Below are 17,205 nucleotides of genomic sequence, written 5' to 3' on the forward strand. Positions count from 1 at the left end.
TGTTCGCTGCCTTGAGCTCCGTGGAAGAAAGGTGGGGATTGTACACACCCCTCCAGCTGTACTTATAAAGATGCAGGGAAGGGCCCATCATTCATGTATTTGCCATCCTAAGTGAGAAGACTGTGCTCGCAATCAAGTTCAGCGTCGTGCCTCCGCTGACACTGGCACAACCTCGGTGATGGTACCCAAGTCCAACCCATATAGATTAGGTGAAGTACGACAAGGTTGTTGTACAGGTGAGTGAGCTTGTACTGCCAAGGGGACCTCTCATAATGGTGGGAGAGAGGCATGATCAAGAAAAGCAAAGAATTTGCAAAGCCAGACTACAGTCATTAAGCCAGAGCAGAAATGAATTTGTTCGGCCATTTAGAATTCAAATGCAACTTAATTTTAAATGATCAAATTTTGCTTTTGATCTTAAAAGTGCAGAGGACAAATCAGTCCATACCCTCTGTGGAGCAATGCACTAGGAACAGAGCTCTTGCACAAATGCCACTCTAAGTGTAGGAGAAGGAAAGGTCAATGGCAGAGAACACATGCAGAACAGAGCATGCGGGAGGAAAAGATAAAAAGATGCAAGGCGCTGGATTGTCATCATAGATCCTAACTTTCCTCGTGGATGAATTTTAAGGCGAGAATGCTAAGTATTCTTGGTAGCCCCGAGGGGAGGGAGTAAATAAATAAATATCATTTTTCCAGATATGATTTCCAGTACAGATTAAGAGCAACAACCAAAACCAAATCCGATAGTATCCAAAACTTGAGAATAGTGAAAACAAGATTCAAATCAGGAGGCTCATTCATTAGAAATTGGGCAAGTAAATTTGAATTAGAAGAATTTGCTTCAGAATTTGCATGCAGAACACACACACACAGGAATAGCAAAATCCATTAAATGAAATTTTAAAGCAGAATCCTGCTGTTCGAGGACTGGGTGAGGGAGAGTGTATTAGGCTCTAGAGTGGCCACTTGCAAAGGAGGGAATTCAAAATGTATAATTATACAGAATTATAAGAAGAGGGAATGGATCTACCTATGCTACACACCCCACTATTGTGAGGCAGTTGGACTAGGACTGGGTGGGCAGCCCTTCAGAGAGAGGAGTCCTTCCAATTGAGAGCTTCCCTGTGCAAATCAGCACACATGCCTACCCTAAGACTCACAATTCACACCATGTCTGAAAAAAGGGGGCAAACTTTCTGGAGCTGTTTCTGCCTCTGCAATGTTATGAAAAAAATAATTGTTAAATTAAAACACAATGGCTTGTCTGTTTGTTTTCTTGACGAAAAACACACAAAGGGCAAAACCGCAGAAACAGCTCACAAGAGAGAGAGCTGCATAAATTTATAATAGAAGCACGACACTTTCATGGCGATTTAGAGGGAGGTTTAACTCCCAAGAGTGTATTCAGATCTTAAAAGTAAGGCAGCAAACAGCCCTTAGACTGGCCTGGAGCCAGAACGAGGATCGTTAAGTTTCAGCTTGTAAAGGAGTATTAGCATCAAAATTAAGTGACTATTGCTTTTATGTTACTAGGTGCCTCTGAGAAATGAGCAAAGGGGGAAGTGTTTTAAAAACATGGGAGTAAGGCAAGCCCACAAACCCACTTCACCCCCTCCCCAAAACTATGCTCGGGTTTGCCACTGAATCTGCACCCAACTAGGGAGCCATAACCATTCCTGGTTACCTAATGAGTGTACAGTACCTGTAAAACTGAGGCATGTTTGCTGCATTTGCTTTTCTAGGTACACATAGAAATAAAGGAAGCTGCTTTGCATTTGTCCATCTAGGCTAGCATTGTCTGTTCTGACTGGCAGAAACTTTATGGGGCTACCTAGTCCTTTTGTGAGCTGAAGATACGGGAGGGTGGTGGTGGTGGTTTGCATGCAAAGCACATGCTCCACCGCTAAGCGATGGCCTAAAGTGTCCACTGAAAAATAAAATGCACGAAGAGGATTTCAGAGGCACATGGTGCTCCACAGAGCAAGCCAAGACTCTCCATCTCCTTATCCCTTGATGTTATAGTCGTCCGTCCTCACCTGACCGTGACGACATGGTGTTGCACTGGCCGAAACTGCTGCTGGTCATGGGGCCACTGTTTCCATCTCATGTCCGCAGCCTCGTGCTGGGGAGTTGACGACGAATCCCCACTGGAGTGATGGGAGCACAAGGTCGCCCTCTCCCCGTGCCCTGGCAGGGGAGGCAAGGCATAGCTGCTTCTGGCTTCTTGCTGGTTGCAGTGGTAATACAGGTGAGGCTGGAAGGAGTCCTGGGAGCCAGAGGGCACCTGCCCGTTGGATCGAGTGGAGATTGGGGCATGCATATGGCTGGAAGAGGCCTGGTGATATCTCGCTGAGCTGGGAGAAGCATCAATCGGGCAGTGATGGACGGGACATCTCCGTTCCCAGGAGCGTCCGCTGGAGCTCGGCTCTGTCTTTCTGATCTCCGGCACATTAAGACAACTTTGACAAAGCTCTGGCTTTACTTTTTCCCTGTGAGAAGAAATGGGTTTGCTTTTCTTTATTGCTTTCCTATGTAAAAAATATGCCAAGAGGCATTCATTGTCTCGGCAATCACAGAGAGGAAGTTCCTTACGTGAACAGTAACCAATAAAACACTGAAATGGCAACAGAAGAACAGAAGCAGCATAAAAGCTTTTTGACACAGCAAAAAGATTATCCCTCAAACGACTGCCTGTATCGGAAGGTTTTACGCCCACGGTATTGTGGCATACCACCCTAATCTCTGAGCAGTGCGAGATCCTGGGGCTCCCGGCGCTTACCCAAGGCCTGTGTTTTCTTTTGGAATTAGGCATAGTAGAGACTGTGGTGTCTTTAGGATTTATGGATTATTTGTACATAATATACAACCTGAGCCTACCATGGAGGGGTTCAGAGCCAAAAGGATCTTGTTTCTTCCATAGCCACAAACCTTGGATTCAAACAGGAATCAAACATGACCCCCATCTCTGTTTGCTGCTTCGCTTCTGGCCCACATCACCATAACTCAACTCTAAGCTCTGCTTTATCCATCTAATGATTTGCCCCACCCATAAAGGAGTCCCACCCATTTGCTATCTCACACAAAGCCCATTTCCTTTGTTTCTCTTAATGGCCCATCACCCAGTGATCACTTCAACACAAAAAGCTAGCCTGGCTTAAATGTTAACACTTGCAGGATCCAGGAGTTAGGAGGATTACACTTACAACCTACTCTCTCCCCGCCCCCCCAAACCCCTCTCATAACAATATTTAGTTAAGAGATGGTACAAAGAAAATAGGAAGTTTTATTACCACTGAGTATTATCTACAGATGAGATGGAGAATAGATAGAGGTTGGATATTCATCATTACAATCCATTACAGTGAATATAAAAGAGAGAACTATAACACATTGATAGGAATAGGCATCTTGCAGATTAATGAATTTGTAGGCACTTTGTAAAGCCCTTTATTGCACTATGGTTTTCCCAGTAGTGATGTATGGAAGTGAGAGCTGGACCATAAAGAAGGCTGATCGCCGAAGAATTGATGCTTTTGAATTATGGTGCTGGAGGAGACTCTTGAGAGTCCCATGGACTGCAAGAAGATCAAACCTATCCATTCTTAAGGAAATCAGCCCTGAGTGCTCACTGGAAGGACAGATCGTGAAGCTGAGGCTCCAATACTTTGGCCACCTCATGAGAAGAGAAGAATCCTTGGAAAAGACCTTGATGTTGGGAAAGATGGAGGGCACTAGGAGAAGGGGACGACAGAGGACGAGATGGTTGGACAGTGTTCTCGAAGCTACGAACATGAGTTTGACCAAACTGCGGGAGGCAGTGGAAGACAGGAGTGCCTGGCGTGCTATGGTCCATGGGGTCACGAAGAGTCAGACACGACTAAACGACTAAACAACAACATTGCACTTTAGAATAATTGAGAGGAAGTGTAAACAGGGCTGTGCGTTAGTTTTTACTATGTACTTAGTGTTACATTTTCTAAATTATTGCTAGGTAAAGGGCCCCTGACCATTAGGTCCAGTCGTGACCGACTCTGGGGTTGCGGCGCTCATCTCGCGTTATTGGCTGAGGGAGCCGGCGTACAGCTTCCAGGTCATGTGGCCAGCATGACAAAGCCGCTTCTGGCAAACCAGAGCAGCACACGGAAACGCCGTTTACCTTCCCGCCAGAGCGGTACCTATTTATCTACTTGCCCTTTGATGTGCTTTTGAACTGCTAGGTTGGCAGGAGCTGGGACCGAGCAATGGGAGCTCACCCCATCGCAGGGATTCGAACTGCCGACCTTCTGATTGGCAAGCTCTAGGCTCAGTGGTTTAACCCACAGCGCCACCTGTGACCCTAAACATATTGTTAGATTTTCATAAAATACATTGAAGATGCTTTGACAGCAATGGGCCAGAGAGCAGGTCTTCCCAGGCTGATTATAAAGCTTGGGCATTTTCATAAGGGGGAGAGGAATGAACTTAAGGAAGCCTGCTTGTCAGGGGGGCCTATCCTGCTTTACCACCTGAGGAATGGTGCCCCTCCCTCCATGCTATCCCCCACATTTGCTGCCACTGGGATGCCTCCCCTCTCTCTGAACTTGGCGAGAGCTGGGGCAGCAATGCTGCATAACAGAAGGCCTCCCTCTTTAAAACTTGACTGGTAGTTTAAACCAACCATACCCGCTACCGTAGTTATTTTCAGACAAATAAATTCCTGATCATGCAGGTATACACCTGCAACTGCTTGGGTGCAGCCGCCCCCTTTTGCTGATGTCTGTACTCAACATGTGAAAATCAGGAGTGGGGCATTCGGCATTGGGGCAAGCTTGCCCCACTTTCAGATCACATTTTGAGAAAATGTGAACTTTTTGTCTGAAAACCAGCATATAAGCCTTGAAGCCTTTTTAGTGATTTTCAGGTCCTATTTTTGTTTCCTTAAGGCAAGTTTCTAGTTCCCACGGTGGCACAGCAATGCTAAGTTATTTTGGTATGTAAAAAGTAGCCCAAACTCATACTAGACTTTCAGCCTGAATGCTTTCAAATGTCAGGGTATCAATTCTTTTAAGAGTCCACATGTGAGTGTAAACTTTTAAGAATAAGAACATTATAGAGTAAGTGAAAAATTCACATTTAGTTACAGGACTCCCACACTTGCCTGATTGAAAATGACAAGCCAATTTTCTTAACTGTGTGCTAAGGAAATTTGCAGACTCATAAACATTTTTTTGCGATGACCTTCAATGATGAACAGGAAGGCCAGCACTATTTGTTAACAGTGATCCAAGTTATCACTTCTTTGGGCGGCACATCAAGATGATTTTCTAAGGAAAATATTAGATGCCGGACATATTTAATTGAGAGAAATTGGTATCTTTATTACACTGCGATACTGTCAAATTTATGGTCATCTATCAATTCACTGATGGTGATCCAAGGACAAAGCAAAAAAAGGAGAGATCTGGATGGGCAGTGAGATTCCCAGTCATAGTACGAATTTATATTCAGAACTGTTGAGACTACAGTGGGAGCAGAAATGTTCTCCCATCCATGGAACAGTAAAAGCCTGCAGCTTCAAAGTTATGGTCTGACAGCTCTGTTTTTGTCTAGACCAGCTGGATGCAACCAAGAAAGAAACAAAAGAGATACTCAGCAAAGCAGACAACAAGGAAGAAAAGGTAGGAGCCAACAGCTCTAATTGTGTATCACAGCTGCTTGACTGCCACCCCTTATTTGTCTCTCCTATCACTTTCATAAGCCAATGTAGAGAAGATACCTGATCTTGACCAGAATCCAGCAGTGATAATTGTAAAGAGGAGAAGAAAAGGGATGCAATCAAACATACAATAATTGGAGTAGTGGGGCTGATGTGGAAGCATTTGCTTATTGTTTGTTCTTCTCCCCAGGACTGAGCTCAAGGCAAACCAGTGGCCGACAGTGCAAAGCACTGATTGGCTGCCACCTGTGGCATCATGAGCCTCCCATTCTTCCAAAGTACAGAATATCAAAGCAGCTGATCATGACAATATATTAGACATGGCTGGGATGAACATTCCATAAAGTATGCACCTCTGCTGAGACCGTCCACCTTCCCCATCAACTTCTTTACTTCAGAAAAATGTTTTTTTAAAGGATCTTTGTGTACCAGTGTGTGTGTGTGTGTGTGTGTGTGTGTGTGTGTGTGTGTGTGTGTAGGGCACTCACTCAGAAGAATGTCTTCCCAAGGTTTGCAGCCTGTTTAGACTTTTGAGTTTTCAAAGGTTAGGGCCAACACATAAACAGTGCCCTAAACAAACTGGAAAAGAATGCATTTCCCCCCAGTAACCAACCTAGTTGCACACTCTTCTCATCTCATTACCACAGAGTGCCACATTTTGAATTAAGTGAAGTTGTTGAAGACTCTTCAAAGGTAAGTAGGACGGTATATATATCATGGTGGCATATGCATGTATCATTGTGGCTAGAGGGTTCTTGGACTTGGGGGTTACAACTGTCCACCAATAGAAAACCACTCATTTCCAGATAAGTTGGATTTCTCACCATTAATATGGAGCAGAACCACATCGATTAATGCCAACCATTAGGCAGAGTGAGATGGCTGCCTCTGGTGCTTGTGGTGGGGGTGGCAGCAGCAAGGCTGGGGGACAAAGTGTGTGCCACACAGCCTCCCCTGCATCCCCAACTCCTCAAATGATTCTCTCAATGGTGTCTCAAAAATAAATAAATGTACGTATCACTTGGGAAGGCAGGCAAACTAATGCCAGTGTACTGGAAGAAGCAAAGATCACCAGTGTTTAAGCAATGATTCTTCAACATCATCTTTGTTGTCATGTTGTGTGGATGCCCGATTATCATCTTCCAAAGCAATTACTCTATTCCGAACTTAAAAATGGAAAGCGTAATGTTAGTGGCCAACAAAAGAGGTTTAAAGACTCTCTCAAGGCAAATCTAAAAAAAAAAGTAATATAAGCACTGACAACTGGGAAACACTGGCCTGCGAGCGCTCCAGTTGGAGAACAGCCTTTACCAAAGGTGTCATGGGCTTTGAAGACACTCAAACTAAGGATGCAAGGGAGAAACGTGTTAAGAGGAAGGCACGCTTGGCAAACCTTCACCGTGATCAACTCCTGCCCGGAAACCTATATTCCCACTGTGGAAGGATGTGTGGATCCAGAATTGGCCTCCACAGTCACTTAAGGACTCACTGTTAAGACTGTGTTCATGGAAGACAATCTTACTCAGCTATGAGTGAGAAGAAGAAGAAGAAGAAGAAGAAGAAGAAGAAGAAGAAGAAGAAGAAGAAGAAGAAGAAGAAGAAGAAGAAGAAGAAGGTGTCCCCCATCCCTGCCAGATGGCCCAGGAGGCCTCAATAACTAAAGATAGCAAAAACATCAGAAAGGTTCAGGAGAATGAACAGGTTCTCACTCCTCCTGCCAATCAACCAGTCTAGGTCATCCACCCAAACTAGGCTTAAAGGTAAAGGCTGCATCTGTTCTGGAAGAGACATAAGCAGGAAGTCACTGCATCTTTAAAATGCATCTGCCACCCACAATAAAGCTGATCATTCTCATTTTCTATATAAACAGATGCTTCCAATGTACAAAATAGTAAAGCAGCTAAAGACATAGTACTGTATAAGATAGGTATAGTACAATGCTAAACTAAGGCACACATATTTTTATCCTCCCACATCTCTTGTCAATAATGCCTCTTTGTGAGGAACCTTTTTCATCTCACACAGAGACCTGTCAGTATGCAAATAATGGTGAGATCAGGCAGGACCCAATTAAGTTACCGAGGAAAGGTGAGCGTCAGAAAACCTCGGAATTTTTTTTGCTGAGCAAACAGGTCCATAGCTGTAAATCAGCAAGCAGAAAATTTGAGGCTGAGCCAGCAATGACATCATTTTGGAATGAGTTCACAATGACATAGCTTTGGACATGTTGAGATTTAGGGTTCTATACTTGCCAGCCATAAATGCGTAGTTCAGAGGCACTGCGTTTTATTGAACCTATTTGTTTAGAGTGAGAATGAAGCAAATGTTTTGTTCCACAAAACTTTTTAAAGGCACAGGGACCCTTGACCATTAGGTCCAGTCGTGGTCATGTGGCCAGCACGACTAAACCGCTTCTGGCGAACCAGAGCAGCACACGGAAACGCCGTTTACCTTCCCGCTGGAGCGGTACCTATTTATCTACTTGCACTTTGATGTGCTTTCGAACTGCTGGGTTGGCAGGAGCTGGGACCAAGCAATAGGAGCTCACCCCGTCGTGGGGATTCAAACCGCCGACCTTCTGATCAGCAAGCCCGCGTCCCATACAGAACTCTTTACTAGGCTACAAAGCTATAAATAAAGACAGCAATGGAATATGGAACCCAGTTTGAGGGAAGTGGATAGAAAAAAGGCCATTGGCACAATCTTATTTGAGTAGAAAATTACTTAAACAGTCAATGAGATATGCAGAAAGCAAAATTCTAGAGCTTATGGTTAAAGTGCAACAGCAGTTGGTTCAGAATGAAGTGGTCCATGAAGAACTAGAACATGCCAACGATGATATATTCCCCAATATTAGAAAATCATTGACTTCCCATTTCTTTCCAGGCCTATTGCGTTGATTTTGACCTATACAACTTGGGGTCAGGGTTGCCTGCTCCCATATGACGGTCCCTGCTGTCTCAGTTAAAGTGGGAGACCACCATGGACAGAGTCTTCTCAGTGGTGGTACCCAAGTTGTGGTATTTGACTGACACCTATTCTCATAACCTTCAGCACCAGGTGAAAAACAACAACTCTCCTATTCTCCAAACCTTCTTATTAAATGGTTGTATTGCTTTGATGTAATGTGCCATTGCACTTTTACTTTTGTTTTGTTGCCTCTTGACGTTTATTCTTTATCCTTCTTCAATTATTGTAGGTTTGTTGCTTTGAATAAATTGGTGTTCAAACCTTCATTGTAAACCACTTAAAAACCACTTTGTTATTGCAATTGGGAGTTAGAAATCATTGCTGACCTGATGCAAATCTAGGGTTGCCAGACTCAATAGAGGACAGGACTCCTGTGCCTTTAATTGCCCTGCTCTCTTTTGATTCTGGAAACCTTAAAGAGAAACCAGCAGACCCTTTGTTTAATTTCTAAGCAAAGGGTCTGCTGGTTTCTCTTTAAGGTTTCCAGACACAAAAGAGAGCAGGGCAATTAAAGGCACAGGAGTCCTGTCCTCTATTGAGTCTGGCAACCCTATGCAAATCACCAAGAGATCTACCAGTGGAGCCTGATCCATCTTCTGTCCACCTGCCAACAGCTTAAGCCTTTCTACTCAACTAGGTGTATGATCTCTAATGCTCCAGAGAGAGGAAAATAGCTTTTGAGATGTTATGGAACATAGTTTGGGAATCCTTCCTATTCCCAGTCAGCTACAGTTGAAGTACCACTCTAAAAACATAAAACACTTTTAGCATGTTTGGCTGACAACAGCGTGTATATGCAAATTCCATTAGGCTATAACAGTCTCTCACTAGAGCTCTCAATTCACTGGTTTTCAAACAAGCCATCCATCCATTAATTTTAAACACACTTGTGTGTTGCAAAACCACAATACAGGTGCTTTCATGGGCATCCTGAAAGAACAGGTGTTTCTCTTCACTGTGGTTTGACCAAGAAGAGTGGCTAGGCTTTGTTAAAGCAATAGCCACCTTTAATTAATGTACATTTCCATGTATAAGACGCCTCCTATTTTGGGGGACTCAAAATTAAGAAAATGGAGGGAGATTGCCCCTGTGTATAAGACTAGCCCCATTTTAACATTATTTTTAGTAAAAAAAACCAAACCCTAGTCTGATACACAGAAAAGTACGGTATGTCTTTTTCAACCAATGTGGGAATGCCTTGAAAAACAACAAAGTTCAAGGCTATTAGTGTTGCAGAAGATCCCCTACTGAACACAAGAAGGGCCCTGCTAGGCCAAATCAAAAGTCATGTGCTCCATCTAACATGCTGTTTCCGTATCTGGTTTACAATACAGGGGCTCAGGCAGCTGCCTTGTAATGAGCCAGACCATCTAGCTCAATATGACTGGCAGGAAATAATCCAGGAGGCTGGGTAGGAGTCCCCCCCCCCCCCAGCCCAACCTAGCAATGTCAAGAATTTTACCTGGGACCTTCTGTAAGCAAAGCAGATGCTCTACCACTGAGCTATGACCCTTCCCCATTAGAGAATTTTCAGTTGGAGAAATAGAATTTTAATGACTAAGAGTCATCACTTGATCCATCCTTCCTGAATTTTGAGATCACACTGAGCTCAGCTCAAATGCTGTAATGGCCATGGGTGGCATCAGCTGCCTATGCTTCATACTGTTTGAATGAAAGCCATCATTGCGCCACTTGGAAGGCCAGTTTGGGTTGCAAGCTAGTTAATTCCTCTGCATGCTTTCATTTCATTAAATCCATTGTGGAAAGCTGAACATCTGCTTTACACATGGGTGTAGCCAAGCGAAGGCAAGTAAATCAATACAAAATACTTGACTAACTGAGGTTCTGGCCCCAAACATAAATCCTGGCTACACCCATGGCTTTACACCCAAAAGGTTACACCCAGGTTCAATATCCAGCATCTCCCAGTAGAGCTAGGAAAGGCTCCAGTCTAAAACCCCGGAGAGCTGCTGCCAGTCATTGTAGTCAACACTGGGCTAGATGGACCAGCGCTCTAACTCAGTAGAAGGCAACTTCCTATGTTCCTAAATAAGGGAAGGAGCAGCCTGATCAGGCCCTACCTGCCTTCAGACCTTTGATTAATTGGGATGGGGCAAAGTTAATCTGCAATTCAGTCTGTTTCAGTCCATGAAAGAATTGACAGAGTTTGCATCCCTGGCTTCGAATTTAAACCTATCCATGTTGATTATTGATTAACACACACCTACCTCCCTAGCCCATGAAGGGAATCCAAGACGAAGCTCTCCTTAAAGAGAGCTTCCTTAAAGCAATGTTTCCTAAACCCACCACATCCCAGTACCCTACTGATTTCTTCCTCTATGGCAGGCATCCCCATACTTGGCTCCCAGATGTTTTGGGACTACAACTCCCATCATCCCTATCTAACAGGACCAGTGGTCAGGGATGATGGAAATTGTAGTTGCAAAACATCTGGAGGGCCGAGTTTGGGGATGCCTGCTCTAAGGCTATAGTTAGGACCTCTTCTGGTAGCGCCTGGTTTCATTCCATTGCACCCTGCGGGGGTGGTGGCAACTTGAATAAAATATTGGGGGACCCCAGGCAAGTTCCGCCCCGCATAATTGATCACAAGACACAAGACACCACACACACACACACACACTATTTGAATGGCATCGCCCATCAACTTTGGGGCGGGGGTTTGGCCCTAGGAGTTGGCTCCAATTTCAAAGCACACACAAACACGGCAGATATATTTCTAGATCACAGCATTTGCCGTTGTTACATATCCGGCACCCTCTGATCAGCCGGTATCAAAGACACAGTGTATTTTAGAGAGGGTGAGAGATCGAAGGCAGCCCAGCCCAGCCCAGCCCAGCCCAGCCCAGCCTTGGCTCCGCCTTCTTGGAAACTGCGGAGCGAGGAAAGCTGGGCGAAATCTTGCCCAGTCGCTCCTTTTGTTCGTGGCGCCCCAGCAGAGGGCTCCTCTTAGTCGTTGCTTTCCCTCGATCCCGGGCTGCCGGGCGGAGGAATTCTCTCCCGGACACAAACGACAGCTCCTCTTCCCGGATCAAGGGCTACGCGCGTCCCTTCAATCGGGGATGAAAAGGCGCCCCGCAGCGTGGCGACAGATGCGCCGACGGGGATCCTTTCCCCGCGCGGGCATAGCAGGCAGACAGGCGCGTCAGCCCCCTGGCCCAGTAAAGGCTCCTGGCTCGGGTGGGTCTCGTTTCCCATCCCGGAGCATAGCGAGGGAGATTCGAGGGACCTGCAAAACCGTCGCAGAGCAACGCCTTACCGCGGCGGATCCCAGAACAATAGGGTTGGACCTCGGGGACACTGCCGCGCGCCTTCCTCCCCCACTCGCTCTGCAAGGCCAACTTTTCGAGGAAGGAGGATCAGCGGCTATGTGGCCTGCGGCGGCGATGCAACCGGGTGGGGTGGGGTGCTGGAAAAGCAGAAGTCCCTCTCTCCCTACCCCCCTTCTCCACTCCGCCGCCCTTCTCCCACCTCCCATCGCCCAGGGGAGATCGGCTCCATTGTCTGGGAAAGGAGCGGGAACGAAGCGCGGGGTGGGGGTGGGGTGGCGGCGGGGAAAGGAGCGATGCACCTCAAGGACACCCCCGAAGGGTCTGGGAAGGAGGAGGAGATGGGCACGCGGCGTTTCCCCGGCCGATGGGCAGCCCCCTGGAGGCTCAACCTTACCTAGAGGTGCAGCCCGCTGTCTCCGGGCGCCTCGCCTCTGCTCTCTGGCCGGCAGCCGCCTCCCCGTCCAGCGACTGGGAGCCCGCCGCGCCCTCCATGGTCCTCGTCGGCGCCGTGGCCTCCTGACCGCAAAAGCGCCGCCTTGGTGGGGAGGGCGGAAGGCGCTGTCCGCAGCTCCGCGGTGCTGAAAGCGGCTGCTCCCTCGGCCGAGAAAGCGCGTGCGCTAATCCTGGGAGAATCGGCTGGGGAGGGGACCGGGCCGAGCCGGACACGTGGTCCAATAGCAGCGAAGGGAGAGGGGAGGGGAGACATGCTTTGGAGCGGGGGCTGGGGCTGCTGGCCAGTTGGGCTGATCGACCTCGTTATGGCCGAGAGCATATCCACGAGGGTGATAATGGGCCTATGGTCCTCGGTGCCTTCGAAGTATCGGTGCTTTTCCAGCCTGGATTTATTTCCACAAATTCTGTAACTTTGTAGACCCCAAATCCATCCAGAAAAGAAAAGCAACTTGCATTTGAATAAATGTAGTAGTTTCTGAGCCAAACTTCTTGACCAGATGTTCCGATAAAGGAGCAGGAGCAGTAAACCTTACCTGAGCTCGGCATGCCAGTCACTTCTTAATTTCTGCTTTAAACATTAATTCTTGGTTTTTCGGAAGGGGTCGGGGTTCCTACCTATGATTAAAAGGTATCTGAAGAAGTGTGCATGCACACGAAAGCTCATACCAATGACAAACTTAGTTCGTCTCTAAGGTGCTACTGAATTTTTTTTTATTTTGTTTCGGCTATGATTAAAAAGTTGTGTGTTCAAAATAAATAAGTTCCCATCTTGATTCCGTGTGAATGATGTGACAAGGAAGGTTTAAGGGGAAATTGACTTTAAATGAAAACCAATTTCAGGTGTTGTGCATTCAGTGCATTCAGATGATTATTGTTTGAATGTTTTTAATTTAAGTTGGATGGATTTGCTTTGTTTTTTGCATGTTGGAAGCTGCAATAAAAATCAGGGAATTAAGATAAACAAAACATAACACAATCCAAGCTGAGGTCTGGCCACAAAACAGTGATTTTACATTAAAGGGAGTTAAATTTAGCTTACACAATAGTATCCTCACAATGCATAGCACAATTTATATCCTTTCAGGAATGAATGGCAGAATTGTCTGTGATTGTAGTAGCTTTGGGCTAACTTCTGACACTGACTCTTGTATCACCAGCATTGACCGTGACCTTTTCAATATACTGTAATGACATCTTCTTTGTGTTACCCTCATTGAAAAGCGAGGACAATATATAATTAAATAATAGGAATCGTTAAGAGTGATGGAAACTCAGTAATCCACCTTCTGTTTAGAATAAGCCCTTCCTCTTTTAATGCCATAGCAGTCTTAAGACAGCATAAAAACCATATAAGCTGTTCTGTGATACTACGGTAGTTTGGAGAGACCTTCTCTTAGCCTGGGATAATGAGATTTAGAAGCCTAGAAGAGTCCTAAGAACAGGATATGGGGGAAACAGAATTGCCTCTGTAATAATGGCAGTCTCAACCCAACAGTGTGAAAGATGCTGAGCGAGGAAGCAGTCCCTCCTCCTGAATTCAGGCAACAGAAGTTGTCTGATTCATTTAAGCGGTAGGCTTGATGATTAACACTACAGCGATGGCAGCTGACAGATCCAAGATTGTTTATGTGTCCCAGCAAAAAGAAATGAACTGCTTGACAAAAAGATAGTACAGGATTTATTTGAAGTTAAAAAGCTCTGCTTCCCAATTCTTCTTCTCCCCCAGCCTTCTGATGCTTAAAACAAGTTAGCAAGAATTAAGAAAGCAACTGAAATGTACAGATGAATTGACTTGACAGGCTTTTGTAAACATGTCACTACATTTTTCACTTAGCAGTTTTATGGAGGCTGCAATCTAGCAGGATGGCTTTATTCCAAAGGATGATGCTGGACTTTGTCACTTCCTTATTCGGAGTTCTTAATTGGTGCAGTGCAGCTCTTTAACACTCCAGCAGAAAGGAGGGACAGTCCTGTGGCCAAAGCAAAGGGTGGAAATCCTAGAGTTTATATCTGCAACATCTCCTAGGCCAGTCTCCTCCAATCTGGTGCCTTCCAGATTCTTTGGACCGCAACTCTCATCTGGTCTCAGGAAGAGGCATTTTTGCACTGTGCTGCTTGAGATCCTTTCACTGGAGATGGCAGGAGCTGAACCTGGACTTTTTGCATGCTCTGGGCTCTGCACTCCTCCTATAGGGTGGTATATGGGTGGAGTTTAAATTTGTGGTGCATCTGGAAGTCATCAGGTTTGAGAAGGATGTTCTAGGCCTTCAATAATCAAGATGAAGGCTTACAGAGAATGGAGTCACATTGGTTGGTTCCAAGGAAACCCATGCTACAAGGTGGAGGAATGCAAGGCATAATGTTATAAGTTTTGGGTGTCTGGGTTTGTGGGTGCAATGCACCCATAATTTCTAGATTTAGTAGCTACTAGAATTTAATCAAGGGTTGGGGAATTAAATAACAACAAGTGAACTCCCAGATCCAGCAGGGATTCAATATAAAAATAATACAGGCCAGCTTCCTAATGAGGTAATCACCTGACGATGGCCGAGTCATTAAACTAACACAAGATGAGCCATCGAGACATTCAGTGCCCGACAGCAAGAGGGTTGGAGCCCCTCCCCCAGCTGTGGGCAGAGACAAAAAAGGTTTAGGATTTCAGTTTGGATGATGTAGGCTGGGGGAAAATCCTTTTCAGTCTGTTAGCAACAACAAGAAAGAGGAAGGGGGTGGGGAAGCACCATGTGGGCTGATTGTGACAGACTGTCAGGGCCGGCTCTTCGTAGACCCCCGGTGGCGCAGGGTACCATGGCGCCGGCCCGCCAGGAGGGCGCTGCGAGCTGTGCCCGCCCGCTGGCCGGCCGGTCCGCTGGTCCACTGCGCAGCTGTGCACGGCGTCCACCTGCCCACCGCGCTGGGAAACGGGGCAGGAGGGCGCCGGAGAGATCGCGCTGTACCTGCCCGCCCGCCTGCCGCGCAGCAGCACTGCGCCCACCCACCCACCGCGCTGCGAAACGGGGCAGAAGGGCGCCGGAGAGATCCGGCGCACCATGGCGACAGGGGCGCTTAAGACAGCGCTGCAGACTGTAACAAAGAGACAGGTACCACGGCAGATTTCATTGTTCTTAAACCCAAGCCTGCTGACTGTGCCAGTGAGAGACGCAAGAGGCTCTCCTGGAATAAATTGCTTTGAACCCCTCCATCTTACCTCAGGTTGTATATATGTGTAAATAGACCACTGTGGCAGAAGCCAAAGTACATGGAAATGCCAGAAGCGGTTTAGTCATGCTGGCCACATTACCCGGAAAGCTATTTGTGGACAAACACCATCTCCCTTGGACTGCAAAGCGAGATGAGCGCTACACCCCATAGTTGCCTTCGACTGGACTTAACCATCCAGGGATCCTTTACCAAATAGACCATATTTCACGAAGACACCACAGTCTCTGCTGTGTCTCGTTTCTGAAAGGAAACATGAACCCTGGCTAAGCGCCTGGGACCCCTGGAATTTCACACACTGCTCAGCAGAGATTGGGCTGGCATGTAGCAATATTTATTAGTGCTGGAGTGAAATATTTGAAACAAAATAATAAAAAAAATCCTTCCAGTAGCACCTTAGAGACCAATTTAGTTTGTTATTGGTATGAGCTTTTGTGTGTATGCACACATCTTCAGACACGAAAGCTCATACCAATAACAAACTTAGTTGGCCTCTAAGATGCTACTGGAAGGATTTTTTTAAATTTTGTTTTGACTATGGCAGACCAACACGGCTACTTACCTGTAACTGAAATATTTGGTTACTGTTATGCATTTTTGTGCTTTTATATCGCAAGCCACCCTCTGCTCCTTGGATGAAGGCTGGTATAGAAATTTAATAAATATTATTATGAAATATAAACATGGCTAGGATTGCATGGGAAGCCCTGCTCACAAGAGAGGTTTGGGCATAGACAATCTATCCTAACAGGAAGTAGATTCCAACTGACATTAGGCAGGCAGCCTCACTATATCGCCCAGACATATGACTTAGTCATGCACTGAGAATTTTAATTCACCAGTATTTTAAACTTTTGTTTTAATGCTTCTGTTGTGATAGTTTATGGGTTGTTTTCAATATAGCATAGAATAATAGAATCTTAGAGTTGGAAGGTCCCAAGGGTCATCTAGTCCAACCCCCTGCCATGATGCAGAAATCTCAGCTAAAGCATCCATGACAGATGGCCATCTAACCTCTGCTTAAAAACCTCCAAGGAAGGAGAGTCCACCTCCTCTTGTGGAAGTCTGTTCCACTGTTGAACAGCTCTTACTGTCAGAAAGTATTTTCTCAATGTTTAGTCGGAGTCTCCTTTCTTGTAACTTGAAGCCATTGGTTTGAATTCTATCCTCCAGTGCAAGAGAAAAGAAGCATGCTCCCTCCTCCATGTGACAGCCCTTAAGATATTTGAAGATGCCTATCATATCTCTTCTCAGTCTCCTCTTTTCCAGGCTAAACATACCCAGCTCCTTCAAGCATTCCTTCATTAGGCTTAGTTTCCAGACCCTTGGTTGCCCTTCTTTCCACATGTTCCAGCTTGTCAACATCCTTCTTAAACTGTGGTGCCCAGAATTGGACACAGTATTCCAAGTGTGGTCTGACTAAGGCAGAATAGAGTGGTACTATTACTTCCCTTGATCTGGACACTATACTTCTGTTGATGCAGCCTAGAATAGCACTAGCCTTTTTTGCTGCTGCATCACACTGTTGACTCATGTTAAGCTTGTGGTCCACCAAGACCCCTAGATCCTTTTCAC

General features: G+C 45.9%; 1 protein-coding gene across 1 annotated transcript in view; it reads right to left on the minus strand.

The window, feature by feature from the left end:
* Window positions 1–12,594, minus strand: part of DISP2 (dispatched RND transporter family member 2) — a 28,718-nt gene extending 16,124 nt beyond the window's left edge. Inside the window, exons 1-2 of the mRNA XM_035097324.3 lie at window positions 12,353–12,594; window positions 2,040–2,492 (exon numbers count right to left, since the gene is read on the minus strand). Coding sequence (XP_034953215.3) covers window positions 2,040–2,492; window positions 12,353–12,450 — 551 coding nt within the window. The 5' untranslated portion in view covers window positions 12,451–12,594. The remainder of the gene's footprint in view (window positions 1–2,039; window positions 2,493–12,352) is intronic.
* Window positions 12,595–17,205: the final 4,611 nt, after the last annotated feature.

The sequence above is a fragment of the Zootoca vivipara genome, chromosome 1 (assembly GCF_965207765.1).
Source record: "Zootoca vivipara chromosome 1, rZooViv2.hap1.1, whole genome shotgun sequence".
In the NCBI taxonomy this organism is placed as follows: domain Eukaryota; kingdom Metazoa; phylum Chordata; class Lepidosauria; order Squamata; family Lacertidae; genus Zootoca; species Zootoca vivipara.